The sequence below is a fragment of the Mastigoproctus giganteus genome, chromosome 2, assembly GCF_048544385.1.
Source record: "Mastigoproctus giganteus isolate SK-2022 chromosome 2, ASM4854438v1, whole genome shotgun sequence".
Taxonomy (NCBI): domain Eukaryota; kingdom Metazoa; phylum Arthropoda; class Arachnida; order Uropygi; family Thelyphonidae; genus Mastigoproctus; species Mastigoproctus giganteus.
In genome coordinates this window covers 213,096,130-213,115,806 of record NC_143576.1, presented here as the reverse complement: position 1 = coordinate 213,115,806, position 19,677 = coordinate 213,096,130, and the positions used below count along the sequence as shown (strand labels likewise).

General features: G+C 38.1%; 1 protein-coding gene across 1 annotated transcript in view; it reads right to left on the bottom strand.

The window, feature by feature from the left end:
- Window positions 1-19,677, bottom strand: part of LOC150090042 (muscle calcium channel subunit alpha-1-like) — a 1,145,904-nt gene that overhangs the window by 27,793 nt on the left and 1,098,434 nt on the right. The window contains exon 45 of the mRNA XM_090389719.1: window positions 6,979-7,079. Coding sequence (XP_090245845.1) covers window positions 6,979-7,079 — 101 coding nt within the window. The remainder of the gene's footprint in view (window positions 1-6,978; window positions 7,080-19,677) is intronic.

The following is a 19,677-nucleotide window of genomic DNA, read 5'->3' as shown; positions in this document are numbered from 1 at the left end:
AGTTGCTGAGGATTTCAGGAACTGCTGGAAGCATGAAAGAAGTAAATACATACGCTGTGTTAGGGTAACTAAGAGTAAGAACAGAAGCACGTGTACTTGCATGTACACCGATGCTAGGAGTATAGAAAATAAACACAATCAATTTGAAGTGCTGGTCAAGACATCAAAGGCAGATATTATTGGGATATCAGAGACATGGTGTCACACAGATATAAGAAGTGCAGGATTGGAAAATTCTATACAGTGGACCAACTGATGCTGTTACCAACAAACAACCCCGGGAGCTCACATCTGGTGAGTATGGGCTTGGCAAACCCAGGGTCCTGAGCTGGATATCATCATTCTTCTCTTTCTTGGAGATTCCTTTGTACTTCTCTCTCTCTCTCTCTCTCTCTCTCTCTCTCTCTCTCTCTCTCTCTCTCTCTCTCTCTCTCTCTCTCTCTCTCTCTCTCAGTGGGTAACTCAGGAATTTTTTTTTTTTTTTTTTTTTTTGGCTGGTGCAGCATAAGCTTCAGGCTTCCTTGTATCATATGGCTAATAATAATAATAACAAATTCTAAATGGGAAGCATTCAGAGAAATAATCATAGAAGCTACTAGGATTTTCATCCCAACTAAGAAATACTTTTCAAAGTTTAGGCACAAATGGATGTCAGATGAACTAATGAGTTCGTGGCAGAGAACAAATAAATATGCACGGGATGCATATAAATCATCAGGCAACACAGTAGCCTATGGTAGATATAAGCTAGTCCATAATCAAGGCACAGAGGAGGTTAGGCAGGCAAAGGCAGATTATGAGAAATCCTAGGCAAAGGATTAAAGAAAAACAACAAGGACTTCTTTACTTATATAAACTCTAAAAGGAAGGGGATGAATCAGGTTGGTCCACTTGATATAGGTGGCTTGACTGTGGATGATCCTGCTCAGATAGCTGACAAACTGAATGAGTATTTTGCATCTACATTCACACTTGAGGAATTCTGTAGGGAAGTAAAGAACAGAAGGTTATTAAACTTTAAAAGGGAGCTTAAATGATTTTTTAATAACTGAGAGCAAAGTGAAGCAGAAATTGTTGAAGTTAAGCAAAAGAAAGGCACCTGGGGTGAGTGGGATCTACCCTGTTATGTTAAAGGAGTTGGCAAAGGAAATAAGCTAACCCTTAGCCATAATTATGAGAGCATCGTTGGACTTTGGGGGAGGTCCCCATCAGTGTTGAATCCAGGGGGAGTGACTGGGAATGAGTTTCACCACGGGTGGAATAACCCCCCCAGTGAAAAATAGTAATTTTTATTTTATAAAACATGAATTCAATAAATTTATGCCAAATAAATAAAATGAAAAATCACATCATCTAAGTGTGATACTCGTTGGTACACGGCGAAAATAAATCACTAAAATTCAAAAGATACGAAAATTTCAAAATAATTAGATGGGTAGTATTTCCTGCTGTGGATATTGTAACTAAAAGCCACTATTTCAAGTGTCCACATTTTTGTTTTATGATTTTCAGGTTCCCTTTATTTTCACACGAACCATCTCTTGCACACAAATGGTCTACTTGTGACTAATTCTTTGTTTGTATATCGCAACCAAGATTGCAGGCCACGTATAGGTTCGCCTGAATTGGTTCCTGACAGATGCGATTGCAATGCTATGGCATCAAGATTGCACTCTGGTCGCAAAAGAGAACAGTCGATGGATTTTTGGCTGCTGTAAAGGAATAAGTATTTTTGATAGTTTTACTGTATTCTTCATTAATTAACATACTACACTGTGTTTTACAAAGATATTAAAGAGGTATAGTAGCATTCTTTAGCTCCTCATTTTGAATTTAATAAGTGATTTTCGGAAGGTACGACTCTTTATGTTGGCACCAATCTTGTTGAACTAGCCGCCATATTGTAATCGATAAGAAATAGCATAACGTATATATCTCGAACTGATAGTACAAGGTATAAAGTAAAACTAGATAATGTAATACAAAACACTGTATTATGAATCTGTTAGCTTAGTATAGTATTATCAATTAATCAAAAATATTTAGTAATCTTATTAAATTTCATTGTTAATTAAACTGTATTTAAACGGGAATCATGACCCAGACTAGAGCTGTGAAGCAAAGGTCACAAACTAGCGAGAGTGCTGTGAATCAGCGGAGAAACAAAGAAAGCAATTCTCCAGTGCAACAAAGTCTCAAAAAATGTGCGAAATGTGAAATGTTTGCTGAAATTTCTAAAACAGGACATGATCTAGCCAAGGTGTAACTACAATCAAGGCTAAAGGGAGGGGGGGCTTTTGCTTTCATAAAGGTGACTACAGGGATCTGAGACAGTTTTTAAGTTCTGTACACTGGGATCAACTGATGATGTTACCAATGTTGAATTCTAAATGGGAGCCTTTAGGGACTTAATCTTTGAGGCTACTAGGCTTTTCATTCCAACTAAGAAATACTGTTCATAGTTCAGGCCTAAATGGTGTCAAATGAATTAATGAGGCTTGTGGCAGAGAAGAAAAATGTATGGATGCATATAAATTATCAGGTGACACATGATAGATACAAACTTGTCTATAATAGATATAGATATAAGCCTATGATAGATATAAGCTTGTCTGTAATCAAGTCACAAAGGAGGTAAGGCAGGCGAAGGCAGATTACGAGAAATCTTTGGCAAAGGATGTAAAGAAAAACAGCAAAGAATTCTTTACTTATGTAAACTCTAGAAGGAAAGGGATGAAACAGATTGGACCACTTAACATAGTTGGGTTGACTATTGATGATCATGCTCAGGTAGCTGATAAACTGAATGAGTATTTTGCATCTATATTCACACATGAGGAGTTATTCAATGAGGGGAATGCTAGAGGTTTATCAAACTATAACAGAGAGCTAAGTGATTTTGTAATAACTGAGAGCAAAGCAGAGGAGAAATTGAAGTTAAACATAAGGAAGGCACCTAGGGTTGTTATTGTTGTTATTTTGGTTTTTAGGAGTATTAGCAACAAAGGTCATATTGCTCTGGGGATATGCAGTGGTCATTCCCTGACCCTTCCATATCCTCCGTATTTGGTGGTCACAGGCTTGAACCCCAGTCTAATCAAGAAGCGTGTGCTATGCACTGCTGCTCCTGCCCACCTGGCTACGGAGGCACTGCACCTGGGGTGGACGGTATCTATCCAGTTATATTAAAGGAGGCAGCAAAAGAAATAAGCAAAACCTTAGCCATAATTATGAGAGCTTCCTTGGACTCAGGGGAGGTCCCCATTGACTGAAGGTGCGAAAATGTATCACCAATTCACAGAGGGTTCAAAAGGTGACACAAGTAACTACAGACCTGTTAGTTTAACTTGTGTTCCTGGGAAAATAATCGAGTCACTGGTTAAAGAAGCAATGTAGGATCATCTAGACAAGACTGCAGTAATTGTTAAGACACAGCATGGGTTTGTTAAAGGGAGATCTTGTCTGACCAATTTGATTGGATACTATGATGTCACAAAGGAACTGAATGTAAAAAATAATTTTGATATTATATACCTGGATTTCAGGAAAGCTTTTGATACTGTTGCACATGGACGACTGCTGTACAAATTGGAGAAGTATGGCATTAAGGTTAAGTTGCTACAATGGATAAGGGGTTGGTTGAGTGGGAGATGACAGAGGGTGGTAATCAATGGACACTGCTCTTCATGGATAAATGTTATTAGTGGAGTTCCCTAGGGTTCGGTGCTGGACTTATTGTTGTTTTGTGTATTCATCAATGATATTGATGAAAGTAAAAAAAGGTAAATTGCAGCCATTATCAACCACTGCAGGATGTAAGCCTCCTCAACAATTCATGCTGAGGGAAATGGACCATAATCTGCCACGCTGGTCCAGTGCGGATTGGCAGATCGACCGTATTTAGCAGTCAGGGGTTTGAACCTCGGTCTACTCAAAGAGTGCGTGCTACTGCATCCCTGCTCCTGACCACTTGGCTACGGAGGCCTGCTTTGATGAAGGTATATCAGGATTAATGTCCAAATTTGCAGATGATACAAAGGTTGAAAGTGTTGTTAATGACAGTAAAGACAGTATGCTACTCCAACTGGATCTAGATAAGTTGGGCAAATGGGCTGAGAAGTGGCAACTGAAGTTTAACATTGACAAATGCAATGTACTGCATATGGGTAGCAGTAAACCCAGAGAAAAGTACCAACTGTAAGGTACTACACTCTGGGTAGTGGAGAATGAAAAAGACCTGGGGATAATTATGCAGTCAGATATATAGTTTTCTGACAGTGCAGAGGGGCTGTCAGAGCTGGTCATCAGGTTTTGTCAATGATATACAGGAATTATGCTAGCAGGGATAAGGAGGCGATTATCACCTTGTATAAGGAAATGGTCAGACTACATCTTGAGTACTGCATACAAGTCTGAAGGCTTCATTTTAGGAAAGACGTAGAGTTGCTAGAATGGGTACAGAGAAGGCACCAAGACTAGTTGTTGTTATTTGGTTTTTAGGAGCATTAGCAACTAAGGCCATATTGCTCCAAGGATATGTGGTAGTCATTCCCTGACCTTTTCACATCCTTCATATTTGGTGGTCACGGGCTCGAACCCCGGTCTAATCAAGAAGCGTGTGCTACGCACTGCCACTCCTGCCACCTGACTACGGAGGCACCACCAAGACTGGTGAAGGAAACAGTGGATGCTCTTATGAAGAAAGGCTATAAATTCTGCAAATTACAGCGTCTGGTGATTAGACACCTGCGAGGTGATCTGATTGAGATGTAAAATTCTTTGAACAGTTTGAGCAAGCTCAATGCTGATGAGATTCTTCCTCTTGCTCAGATTACAAACCTGAGGGGGCATATACTCAAATTGAGGAAAGACAGTTGTAGAATAGATGTGCAGAAATTTTCCTTTAGCCAGCAGGTAGTCGATTGCTGGAACAAACTTCCATCTGTCCTGGAAGTTGATAGCTTAAATAAATTCAAGGAAGAAGTGGACAAATGTTTGGAGCAAATATATGTGTGATATGGGAATTTTTTATTATTTTTTTATTTTTTCTGATGCTGTATAAGCTTGCTTTCGTGCATCCTATGCCTCTGCTAATGCTAATTAAGCTTTCCATACCAACTAAGATATACCATTTAAAGTTTACACCTAAAATGGATGTCAGATGAACTAATGAGACTTGTGGCAGAGAATCAAAATTCATGGGATGCATATAAATTATCAGGTGATTCAGAAGCTTATAGTAGATATAATTGAGTCTGTAATCAAGTCACAAAGGAGGTTAGGCAATCTATGGCATATTATTCAAAGTCTCTGGCAAAGAAGGTACAGAAAAGCAAGAAAGACTTCTATACTTATGTAAACTTGAATGAAGGGGAAGAATCACATTGGTCTGTTATATATGAATGATTTAGCTGTTGATGACCTTCCTCAGGTTGCTGACAAACTGAATAGATATTTTGCATCTACATTCACATATGAGGAATTTAAGAATGAGGATGCCAGGAGTGTATCAAACTAAAACAGGGAGGTAAATGATTTTGTGATAACTGAGAGGAAAGTGTAAGAGAAGCTGTTGAAGCTAAATGTAAAAAAAGCATCTAGGATCAATGGAATCTATCCAATTATTTTAAGGAATGTAGAAAAATAGGTAAACAACCTTAGGCAATAATTATGAGAGCATCCTTGCATTCAGAGAAAGTATCTATTCACTGGAGATGTCCAAATGTATCCCTAATTCGCAAAAGGAGATCAAAGCATGGCATGAGTAATTACAGACCTGTTATTGATTTCTGTTCCAGGAAAAATTATGGAATCATTGGGAAAAGAAGTAATGCAGGACTATCTAAATAGAATGCAGTCATAGACATTCTTGCCTAGACAGGAATACAGGATCGATCCTACTGCATAGAAATCTGTATGAGACCACTGTATCACCTTTGCAAAACAGCTACAGCATGAGTTGTTAAGGACTGATCATGCCTGATCAATCTCATTGGATACTATGATGAAGTAACAGCTTTTGACACTGTTCCACATAAAAGACTTCTATACAAATTAGAGCAGTGTAGCATTAGAGGCCAATTACTGCTATGGATATAGGGATGGTTAAGTGGGACAAGACAATGACTGGCTATCAATGGACACTACTCTTCTTGGACTACTGGGGGAGTTCTCCATGGTTTGTTGCTGGGCTCATTGCTGTTTTCTATATTTTTAAATGATACTGATGATGACACATCATGCTTAATGTCCAAGTTTGCAGATGATATTACAGTAATCAGGTAATGCAACAAGATCTAGAAAAATTAGCCAGGTGGGTTGAGAAGTTGCAATCCAAGTTCAACAAATGCACGGTACTGCATATAGATACCACTAATCCCATAATAACATACCAAAAGTGTGGTACCAAACTTTTGATGAATTCTTGTCAATGTTATATGAGAATTCTGCCAGCGAAGAGGAGGTGATTATCCTATTGTAGAAAGCAATGGTGGGAACCATCTTGAGAAATGAACAGAGGTCTAGAGGCCTTACTTTAGGAAAGATTCTGCTGGAATTAGTGCAGAGAAGAGCAACATTAGTCAAGCAAAAAAAAAGGATTTTATTACCAGCAAAGGCTTCAATTCTGAAAATTTCAGTATCTGGAGATTGGCATCTGTGAGAATATCCAATTAGGATGTTTAAAGTTTTGAATGGATTGAGTAAGCTCAGTGCTGATGGGATCCTTCTCCTTCCTCAGCCTATAAACATGAGGGAACAGAAATTCTGATTGGGGAAGGATGATTGAAGGAATGATGTGCAGAAATTGCATTCAGCCAGTGGACAGTTGATTGTTGGGACAAACCTCCATCTGGTGTTGTGAAAGTAAGTAGTTTGAATACTTACAGTAACTTAATTGTAACTTAACTTAATTGTTACAGTAACTTAATTGCTAAAAATATATGAATCATTTGCTTTCTGAATTTTAAAATCCCTTACCCTTCCAACTAAGTTTTCAGCACTTCCCACGACTTTTTCAAATGAGTGATCACTTTTCGGATGGTTTTGGATTACTTTCCTTCCAATAGAATCTCTGTTACCTGCAATAAGTTTGATGGGTCAGTAATCAGCAATAAGTAATCTTTACACAATTAAGAAAAAATATTTAAAAAATTTATATATATTTATAAAACAAATATAATAATACTTAATGTACTTACTGCTCGTTTTCAAATCCCCCCCCCCCACATCTGAAGGAAGTTCTCAGTATAGTTTTTTTTGGAGTTAAATTTAATTATTTATACTGCACCTTTAGCAATTTATTTTTGAAGTTATAATAATATTTATTATATTACCAGAGTAACTTGGCAAAGAAATTTAAAAAAAAAAAAAAAAAAAAAAAGTAAGGATTTTAATACTTGTACAAAGAGCAGCCTTTTATTTTAAAAGAAAAAAAAAAGGAATGGATATTCTTGTTCTTGGGAATTTTAGTTACATTGACTACTCTGGTCACAGTGCAGCAGTTCCTATAGTTCATATTTTTGCCAATCATGCCCACAGAAGAATGCATTCATGATCAGATCTGTATGTTATACAAGCTGAAAATCCTAGAATAACTAATGGGGAAAGCATCTCTCTCTCTCTCTCTCTCGCGCGCGCCTCCGTAGCCAGGTGGGCAGCACAGCAGTGCATAGCACACGCTTCTTGATTAGACTGGGGTTCAAGCCTGTGATCCTTCCCCCAAATATGGAGGATGTGGAAAGGTCAGGGAATGACCACTGCATATCCCCGGAGAATATGGCCTTAGTTGCTAATGCTCCAAAAAAAAAAAAAAAAACTAACAAACTCTCTCTTGCTCAAAACTGATAGACTACAGCCTAAAATTTTACTAATTCCTCCAGTTTCCAAAGAAATGCAGACCTCTTCGGTAAGTGACAAGTGACAAAACAATCATGCAGTCATGAAAGGCAAATGAGATGCAAATTAGAATTCTGATTCAATCTGTGAACACAACTTGGCCATATTCAAAATGTCCAAAATTCTGCCAATGAAGAATTACCAATGTCTACTATTTCACCATATGTCTAATTCACTCCACTATCATTAGAATGAAAAATCAAGATGGTGTGATGAAGTTGTGTGTGCGATGATTTGTAATGTATACAGCCAGTAGCAATAAATTACGTTAATATGGAAATTTATACTTGAAGTGTGAGTGTAAAATGTCATGCTGTACTTTTCATAGCATGTTACTGTAGCTGTTACAGCAAAACAGGAAAGGTTTTTATTGCATAATCTTGCAATGATGTATGCATCCTTAAATTGCTTTTAATTGTAGAAAGTTTTTATCTTTTGTTTTTGCCACTAACGCACTGGCATTGGAAGCATACATGAGCTAATGATGACAGCCGAACTGGAATCAGGGGGAGGTGGTTTACTGGATTTGGTTCTCAGTGTCGAAGGAGAAGAGCAAATTACTACAGTGCCTCTGAAAGAAATTTTTGCATTTTCCTTGCCTGGTGTTGCAAATTCTAGTGCACAAAGGTCAGAATTTCATCCCATTACATGTTTCCAGGCATGATAATAAGAATGTACATCGGAAGTTTGGATCTTCATATTTTGAAGACCAGAAAGCAACAAATTCTAATTCCAAGACGACACCAAGTTGTATTACTAGTTATTCTCAAATGACAAAGGTAACTGAATTACTAACATAATTTTCCATTAAAGATGTATACTGGTCGGCAAAAGAATAAATAGCACAATCTCATCCCTGTCTCCAATCCGGTTAACAGTTGTTAGTTATTTTCTATTGATTTGTTTGTGGTTTTAAGGTGTCATTTTTTATTTATGCTCAGTCAGATTGAACTTGTCGATAACATTTATCAAGCAAAACAGAGACTAGGCACCTTGGGGAGATCTGATTGAGGTGTTTAAGGCCTTATTGGATTAAGTACACTAAATGTTAATGGACGGTATTTTTCCTCTTGCTGAGACTACACACATGAACCGGCATGATTTCAAACTGAGGAAAGATGGTTGCAGGAGAGATGTATGGAAGTTTTCCTTCAACCAGTTGTTGAAAAAGGCTTCCATCTATTGATTAATGAGCACCAATATAGATTCTGTCAGTGTCAATTCACTGGTGTTATCTCATCTTATTAGTATAAAAAAGCTAAAAGTGAGTAACCTTTCTCAGTATTTCCAAAAATCATCCCCAATCACTCATACTTTTCTTGTCACCAAGACTACAAAATTCTACTTTGAACTTTACTAAACTCTCCACTTCACCTGTCAGTAAGCCATTTCAATGAGCCACAACATTCTATGTGAAGATTAACTTCATGATTCAGCTTTATATACTCCATAATATTTTATATTCATGTCCTCTGGTTGTTGTCTCTCCTACCAGTGAGAATACACTTCTCTTGCTTATTTTACTGATCTGCTTAAGGATCTTAAAACAAAGATTTAAGATCCTGAAGATACTTTATGATTCGGTTGTGTGGAGAACAAAAGTCTTGTAATCACACATTTATCACTTGTAATCACACATTTATCATATATAAAACTGTTATTCATGATTAATACTTAAATCTGTTAAGAATGAAGCTCTCAGTACTTTCCTATCTAATCCTAATTAATAGATTCAGTATGATTTTTTGAGTTCAGCTGTGGGGCAATAGTCTAAGTAACTTGGATGCAAATTGAATTGGAGGACAAGTCATCCAAGTGAACTATCTCGTTATGATTCCGGTTTCAATTGCAGATTACAGCATCCTTGTTCTTCTATAAACATGTAGCTATTTTAATCTGACATTGTTCTTATTTCAGTATCAGTTTCAATTCTAGAGTCCAACATTCTGTTTCTTACTATTCCTGTGTAATCATACATTTATCCGAGTGGTCAGGAGCAGGAGTGCAGTGGCATACACTCTTTGAGTAGAAGCCCCTGAACCAACTCACTTCTGCTATCTTTGAACCAACTATGTACAAACTGCAAATCTGCTCTATCATGGAATATTGTTCCCACATCTATGGTGATACCAACAAAGCATCTCTTAAACTCCTAACAATCCTCACTTACAAACTCACTCTATTCTCTCTATCATACAGATATTCAGTTTCTGCTATGTGACTTTTCTAAAGATATATCCATGGGCACATTTCTGAATTTACATTTCAAATTCCACCTCTTTCTTCTGAACCAATCTGAACATGCCTGCACTAATTAAGATCGAAACCCAGCAAACTATTTTTTACATTTACTTATCTCTATGACCGCTGTTTTTTTGGATCAGCCATTCCTTCATTATTTATGAAAATTAAAACTGACATATCAAATTCAACAAATAGTCCTGATTTCTCAACTTTCAACCTATGTAAGTACTAGGGTACTATATATATATATTTTTTTCTATAAAAAATGTTATTACACCACAGAAATTAATCATCTATTACATTCAGTTTATAGAATACTATATCAGGAAAGTTCCTATTACCCAGTATGTTCAATTCACCAAACCAATTGCTTAGCAGGCTGTGTTTTCATATTCACTGTGGAATTTTAGCATCAAACTCATTAGCATGGTATTAGCATTAGTTGAGGCATATGATGCAAGAAAGAAAGTTTATACAGCTTCAGAGAAAAAAAAAAACATTCCCATTTCGCCCATCCAGTCACTTCAAATGTTTGTCTACTTCAGCCTTAAATTTATTTAAGCTATCAACTTCTACAACAACAGATGGAAGTCTGTTCCAGTAAATTACCCGCTGGCTAAAGGCAAACTTCCACACATCTATTCTACAGCTGTCTTTCCTCAATTTGAATCTATGCTCCCTCAGGTTCTTAGTCTGAGCAAGCAAAAGTATTCCATCAGCACTGAGCTTGCACAAACCATTCAAAGCCTTATACACCTCAATCAGATCACCTCACAGGTGCCTAGTCTCCAGATGCTGCAACTTTCAGAACTTAAGTCTTTGTTCATAAGTACATCCCCTTTGTTCTTCTCACCAATCTTGTTGCCCTTCTTTGTACTCGTTCTAGCAACTGTACATCCTTCTTAAAAACAAGGCCTCCAGACCTGTATGTAGTACTCAAGGTGCAGCCTGATCATTGCCTTATACAAAGGGATAATTACCTCCTTGTCTCTGCTGGAAAAATTCCTATATATCATTGACAAGACACCATGAGCTACTCTTGCAGATTGTCTGCACTGCTCAGAAAACTTCATATCTGACTGCACAATTACCCCAGGTCCTTTACATTTTCTACCACTGTCAGTGTAGCACCACACAGTTGGTAAATTTCTCTTGGGTTACTGCTACCGTCTTCCATTCATATACAGTACTTTGCATTTGTCAATGTCAAACTTCAGTTGCCACGTCTCAGCCCATCTGCATAACTTTTATAGGTGCTGTTGCAGTAGAATACTGTCTTTAGTGTCATTAACGATCCTGACAATCTTTGTATCATCTGCAAATTTGGACATTAAGTCTGATGTACCTTCATCGATATCATTAATAAATATCGCAAAACAACAATAGGCCCAGCACCAAACCATGGGGGACTCCACTCATAACATTAGTCCAAGTAGAGCAGTGTCCATTTATTAGTACTCTCTGCCGTCTTCCATTCAACCATCCCTTTACACATTGCAGCAACTTGCACTTAATGCCATAACGCTCCAATTTGTACAGCACTATTCTTGTGCAACAGTATCAAAAGCTTTCCTGAAATCCAAGTATATGAGATCAAAATTATTCTTTGCATCCAGTTCCTTTATGATCACATCGTAGTATCCAATCAAATTGGTTAGAGAAGACTTCCCCTTAACAAACCCATGCTGTATCTGAACTATTACTGCAGTCTTGTCCTAGGTGATCCTGCATCACTTCTTTAACCAGTGACTCCATTATTTCCCCCAGAACAGAAGTTAAACTACAGGTCTATAATTATTTGTGTAACACTTTGAACCCCTTTTGTGAATTGGGGATACATTTGCACATCTCCAGTCCATGGGGGACCTCCCCTGAATCTAAGGAAGCTGTCATAATTATGGCTAAGGGTTTGCTAACTTCCCTCCCTGCCGCCCGCAATATACCAGGATAGAATTCAATATAACTGTATAGAATTGTTGAAATTAAACATAAAAAAGGCATTTGGGATGCCTTTTTTTATATTTAACTTCAGCAACTTCTCCTTCACTTTGCTCTCAGTTATTACAAAATCACTTAGCTCCCTGTTAGAGTTTGATAAACTTCTGGCATTCCCCTCCTTGAATAACTCCTCATGTGTGAATGTAGATGCAAAATACTCATTCAGTTTATCAGCAACTTGAGCAGGATCATCAACAGTTGAATCATCTATGTTAAGTGGACCAATCTGATTTATCCCTTTCCTTCTAGAGTTTGCATAAGTAAAAAACTCTTTGTTGTATTTCTTTGCATCCATTACCAAAGAATTGTCATAATCTGCCTTTGCCTGCCTAACCTCCTTTGTGACTTGAATACAGACTAGCTTATATCTGCCTTAGGCTTTTGTGTCACCTGATAATTTATATGCATTTTTCTTCTCTTCCACAAGCATCATTAATTCATCTGACATCCATTTAGGCCTGAACCTTAAACAGTATTTCTTAGTTGCTATGAAAAGCCTAGTAGCCTCCAAGAAGTTCCTGAAGACTTCCCATTTAGAATTCACTATTGATAACATCATCAGTTGATCATACTGTAAAGAATATAAAAACTGTCTGAGACAACTCTAGCCACCTTTATGAAAGCAAAAACCCTTCCCTTTACCCTTGATGGTAGTTACATTTTTAAGTAAATCTCACATCAGTACACTGTGATCACTGTCACCTAGTGGTTCCTTTATCTGCAAATTCTTAATGCATGAATAATAACTGCAGATAATCAGATAAAGAGTATGATTCCCTCTGGTTGCAACTTGAACATGTTGCTGTAGAAAACAATCCTCCAAGAAATCCACAAAAGTCTTACTAGCATGTGAATGACCAACCCACAAGTTCCAGTCAATATCTGGAAAGTTAAAATCATCCATTACAAGACATTCTGATTTACAGCCCACTCTATTTCTCTGCACAATTGTTCATTGTACTCATCAGAGTAATTAGGCCTATAACACACTCCCACTGTCATTTTCCTTTTCACAGTGTTTATGTCACACAAAACAGACTCAACATTGCACCTCCACCCATGTCAAATGGATGCACTTCCTTAGATTTTATGTGTTTCTTAACTAACAGTATAACCCCTCCTCCCTTCCTACCCTGTCTATCCATTCGTACAAATTGTACTTACCAAATTCCAATTCTGTGCTGCTTATATCTGTGTGATACCATGTCTCTGATATCCCAACAATATCTGCCTTTGATGCCTTGATTAGCACTTCAAATTCATTAAATTTATTTACTATACTTCTAGCATTGGTGTACATGCAAGTATACATGCACCTGTTCTTACTCTTAGTTACCCTAACACAGCCCATGTATTTACTTGTTCCATGATGACTCCCAGTAGCTATTGAAATCCCCAGCAACTTTCTCTCTAGGCTGCTGCTCAATATAATGGAAGAATCACTTTCACCTCTGCATGCGGCTACTGTTAATCTTTCAGTTTGTGAACCCCCCAAGCTAACGGTTTTCCGACCCACCTAACACTGCCTCGATAGCATCAGTAAATATTCTTGCACCTTTCTATTTAAGTGTATCCCATCCCTGTAGAAGCAGTCTCTCCTGTCAGCAAGCACAGGCCACGCTGAAAAAAATTCTACTCTGTGAACCTTGCACAATCTCTCCAGGGCCAAATTGATTGACAAGGCGCTCATCATATACTCCCTACTATCATGTCTGGGCAGAATTGAAGACACTTTCAAATTTAACCCTAATGCATGACTTTTTTTTCAGCATTGACCTGTACTTGTTAAGTAAATCTGCAGATCTCTTACTCTTAAGGTCATTATTACTAAAGCGTACAACAATATCACCTCTTGTGCCCTTAAAAGATGATATCTGCCCTACAACATCATCAACTTTTGCCCCTGGCAGACATACCATAGTCCTGTTCCACCTATCCTTTTTGCACAATATATTCCCTGTCTTCCTGACAATAGTCACCAACAACAAGCCTGAAAAACAAGATGCATGGTATTTCAGAGACTGCTGGGAGCCATTGCGGCACAAGTAAACACATGGGTTGTATTAGGGTAGCTAAGAATAGAAACAGGTGCAGGTATACTTGCGTGTACACCAATGCTAGGAGTTTAGTAAATAAATTTGATGAATTTGAGGTATTGCTCAAAACATCGAAGGCAGATATTGTTGGGATATCAGAGACGTGGTGTCACACAGATATAAAGGATGCGGAACTGCAATTTGGGGAGTACAACGTCTACAGAAAGGATAGACAGGATAGGAAGGGGGGAGGTGTTATGCTATTAGTTAAGAAACACATAAAAACCAAGGAAGTGAAGCCAGTCGACATCGCTGGACAGTGCAGTGTGGAGTCAGTTTGGTGTGACATAAACATTGGGAGATCAAAATTGAGAGTAGGAGTGTGCTATAGGTCTAATGACTCTGATGAGTATAATAAGGAACTGTACAGGGAAATAGAGTGGGCCAGTAAATCAGAGTGTCTTATAATGGGAGATTTTAATTTCCCAGATATTGACTGGATTTTGGGGGCTGGTTACTCACACACTAGCAGGGCTTTTGTGGATTTATTGGATGATTGTTTTCTACATCAGCATGTTCGGGAGGCAACTAGAGGGAGTAATACTCTTGATTTGATTATCAGCAGTGATTCTTCATGCATTAAGAATCTGCAGATAAATGAACCACTAGGTGGCAGTGATCACAGTGTGCTGAAGTGGGATTTACTCAAAGAGGTAACTACCATTAGGGGTAAAGGGAAGGGTTATTGCTTTCATAAAGGTGGCTACGATGGACTGAGACAGTATTTAAATTCTATACAGTGGGACCAACTGATGATGTTACCAACAGCAAATTCAAAATGGGAAGCATTCAAAGAACTTATCTTGGAAGCTACTAGGCTTTACATACCAACTAAGAAATATTGTTCAAGGTTTAGGCCAAAATGGATGTCAGATGAACTAATGAGGCATATGGCAGAGAAGAAAAATGCATGGGATACATACAAATTAACACATGACACAGAAGCCTATGATAGATACAAGTTGATATGCAACCAAGTTACAAAGGAGGTTAGGCAGGCGAAGGCAGATTACGAGAAATCCTTGGCAAGGGATGCAAAGAAAAACAGCAAAGAGTTCTTTACTTATGTAAACTCTAGAAGGAAGGGGATGAATCAGATTGGTCCACTTGATATTGATGGGTCAAGTGTTGATGATCCTGCTCAGGTAGCTAACAAACTAAATAAATATTTTGCATCGACATTCACACATGAGGAGTTATTCAGCGAGGGGAATGCCAGAGGTGTATTCAACTCTAGCAGTAAGCTACAGAATCTTGAAATAACTGGGAGTAAAGTGGAGGAGAAACTGTTGAAGATAAACACAAGAAAGGCACCCGGGGTGGATGGGATCTATCCAGTTATATTAAAGGAGGCAGCAAAGGAAGTAAGCAAACCCTTAGCCATAATTATGAGAGCTTCCTTGGACTCAGGGGAGGTACCCATAGACTGGAAATGTGCAAATGTGACCCCAATTCACAAAGGAGGATCAAAGGCTGACACAAGTAATTATAGACCTGTGAGCTTAACTTCTGTTCCAGGAAAATTAATGGAGGCACTGGTTAAAGAAGCACTGCAGGATCATTTAGACAAGACTTCAGTTATAGCTCAGACACAGCATGGTTTTGTTAAGGGGAAGTCTTGCCTGACCAACTTGATTGGATACTATGATGCAGTCACAAAAGAATTGGATGCAGGGAATAACTTTGATATTATATACTTGGATCTTAGAAAGGCTTTTGATACTGTTGCACATGGAAGACTGCTACACAAATTGGAGCAGTGTGACATTGGAGGCAAATTGCTGCTATGGATAAAGGGGTGGTTGAGGGGGAGAAGACAGAGAGTGGTAATCAATGGACACTGCTCATCGTGGACTGATGTTATTAGTGGAGTCCCTCAGGGCTCAGTGTTGGGTCCATTATTGTTTTCTGTATTTATAAATGATATTGATGATGGTATATCGGGCTTAATGTCCAAGTTTGCAGACGATACAAAGGTTGGCAGGGTTGTCAAGGACACTACTGACACTATGCTGCTGCAACAGGATCTGGAAAGGTTGAGCAGATGGGCTGAGAGGTGGCAAATGAAGTTTAACATTGACAAATGTAAAGTACTACACATGGGAAACAGCAACCCCAGAGCAACGTATCAACTCTGTGGTACAACACTGACAGTGGTAGAGAATGAAAGGGACTTGGGGGTGGTTGTGCAGGCAGATATGAAGTTCTCTGAGCAGTGCAGACGGGCTGCAAGAGTAGCTCATGGAGTATTGTCAATGATATACAGGAATTTTTCCAGCAGGGATAAGGAGGTGATTATTCCATTGTATAAGGCGATGGTCAGGCCACACCTAGAGTACTGTATACAGGTCTGGAGGCCTCATTTCAAGAAGGATGTAGAGCTGCTGGAACGAGTACAGAGAAGGGCAACAAGATTAGTGAATGGAACAAAGGGGTGCTCTTACGAAGAAAGGCTTAAGTTTTGCAAATTACAGTGTCTGGAGACTAGGCACCAGCGAGGTGATCTGATAGAGGTGTATAAAGCCTTGAATGGTTTAAGCATGCTCAATGCTGATGGGATTCTTCCTCTAGCTCAGAAAAATCACCTGAGAGGGCATAAATTCAAATTGAGGAAAGACAGATGTAGGATAGACGTGCGGAAATTTGCCTTTAGCCAGCGCGTGGTTGGTTGGTGGAACAGACTTCCATCCCTTGTGGTGGAGGTTGATAGCCTAAATAAGTTTAAGGCTCAGCTGGACAGGTATTTTGAACGAACAGAGGGGTGAAGTGGAAGTGGTTTTTTTTTTTTTTTTTTTTTTTGGCTGATGCTGCATAAGCTTGCTTTCTTGCATCAAATGCCTCTAATAATGCTAATGCTAATGCTAACAGTCCTACTTCCTATGGGACCAGCATATTCTGCCTTGGAGACTGTCGCTGTGTTTCCTGATGCACAGGAGCTCTGTGCATCAGTCATCAGCGAGCCCTACCATTGATTTGGGTAGCTGAGAACTTGATAAGCCCTTCCTATTAATTTCTTCAAGGGCATATACCCTACACCTCAAATTCTCATAGATGTCCATCAGATTGCTGAGTTGGTACTTAATTTCTTCACAATCTCTGCACCTAGCACACACACACACACAAAGACATCCTCCTTGGCTAGGTCATGTCCTATTCTAGACAGGTCTGCAAACATTTCACACATTTTATCTGCAGGCTGAAAAATGCTAGAAAGAAGGATATAAAAAAATTAAACTCAAAGTCAACCACAAAGCCAAAGTGCAGTACAACGATATCTTAAATAATTTTGAATGCCCAGTTCACAAATTAATACATTTTTGACATTTATTCCCGTTTCATTTTTTAAATTTAATATAAAATAAATTTTATTAAATGGTTATTTAATAAATTAAACTAAATCCTTTAAAATATATTGCAACATGTATATTAAATTTCTGCAGTAGGTATTTAAAATTATTAAAAAGAATCTGTATACCACACTGGTTTTTTTTGGTTAACTGAGTTTATTTTCTTTCTCTCTTTATTATTCATTTTAGTATTTCTTTAGCCTGATAATAAAAACCAGGGAAATGTAGCACTAAGAAATTGGTATGGTGATAACATGAATGCATTTAAATGCAGGAAAACAATATTTAGTATTCAATATACTGAAGTATATTGAATACTAATATCTCCGAAGCTGTTTACTGCTGCCCTTGAGGAAGCTTTCAGAAGATTAGACTGGTCGCAGAAAGGAGTCAATGTGAACGGAGAGTACTTAAACCATTTACGATTTGCAGATGACATTGTGGTCATAAGCCACGATCCCAAAGAATTAGAGGAAAATCTTAATCAGTTATGCACAGTTAGTAAGGATTTTGGACTAAAGATGAATATGACTAAAACAAAAGTAATGATGAACAAGTATGCCACGGAAAGGGAAATAATGATTGAAGGAGCAGTAATTGAAAAGGTGGAGTCATATACTTATCTGGGACAAGTTATTAGCTGTAATAATGATAAATGGCTGGAAGTCGAGAGAAGAATAAATTTTGGATGGATAGCATTCAGGAAATATAGTCACATACTGAAGAGCAATATCCCAGTTTGTCTGAAACGTAAAATAATGAATCAATATATACTCCCCACCATGACTTATGGAAGTGAAACTTGGGCACTCACCAAAAGAATGGAAGAGAAGCTGAGAACTACACAGCAAAGAATGGAACGAATTATATTGGGAATCAGACTGTTAGATAAGAAGAGAAACACATGGATTAGGCAGCAAACTCAAGTAAAGGACATTCTTATCAAAACTAAAGTGGTCTTGGGCAGGACACATAGCTCGAAGACATGATGACAGATGGACTAAGAAAATAACAGAATGGTACCCAAGAGGAGCTAGAAGAAAACCTGGAAGACAAAGGCAGAGATGGATAGATGAAATTCATGAGTTTTTGGGTAGTAAATGGATGGCCAGTGCTCAAAACAGAAGGAACTGGAAAGTTGCTGGAGAGGCCTTCATCCTGCAGTGGATTGAAAATGGCTGATGATGATACTGAAGTATTCAACATACTGAAGTAATCTAGAAGCCTGAGAGAGAGGATTTGGGGACACTGCCCCATATATGTGAACAATATTCCATGGTAGGGTGGATTTGCAGTTTGTAGAGAGTGAACAGTTGTTTGGAAGGAAAGTAACACCAAAAGCCCAATATTTTAGATGCAAAGGAAGCAATATTTGTAATGTGCTTATGCCAACAGATATTAGAAGTCAGGGTAATCCCCAATAGAAATATGATTCTCAAACTGGAAGGTAGAATGCAATGTTATATCATCAGCTAAACTATGGATAGGATTTTCTGGTCAATGGAAGAAGGTCAATAATATACAAGAGGAAAAGAGTGGGAGAAAGAACTGAACCTTGAGGAACACCAGCATTAGTGGAGAAGTTAGAAGACAGAGAGCCATCTATCATCACCCACAGTGAGCAGTCAGAGAGAAAAGTAGATACCCAATTGCAAAAAACAGATGTCAAACAATAAGATGGAAACTTATTTAAAGGACCTTTATGCCAAACATGATCAAAAGCCTCTGATATGTCAAGATAAACTTCTTGAGTTTCATCAAACTTTTCCATTGAATTTGTCCACGGTTAGATACATAAGCCAGAATATCACCAGTGGATTGACACTGATGGAATTCATACAGGCAAGAACTGATCAGATGGAAGGTTTCTTCCATCTGATCAGTTCTTGCTCGTACAGATAATTGATTTCTCCATTACTTTAGAAAGAGTAGAAGTAAGAGCAATGGGATGATAATTGGATTGAAGAGATTTGTCACCCGTTTTAGGAACTGACTAGACATGAGCAAATTTTGAGGCAGAGAGGAAAACACCTTTGGAAAAAGAAAGTGAAAAAAGTGACAGTGAAAAGATGTGGTTTATTCAAGATCATCAATAC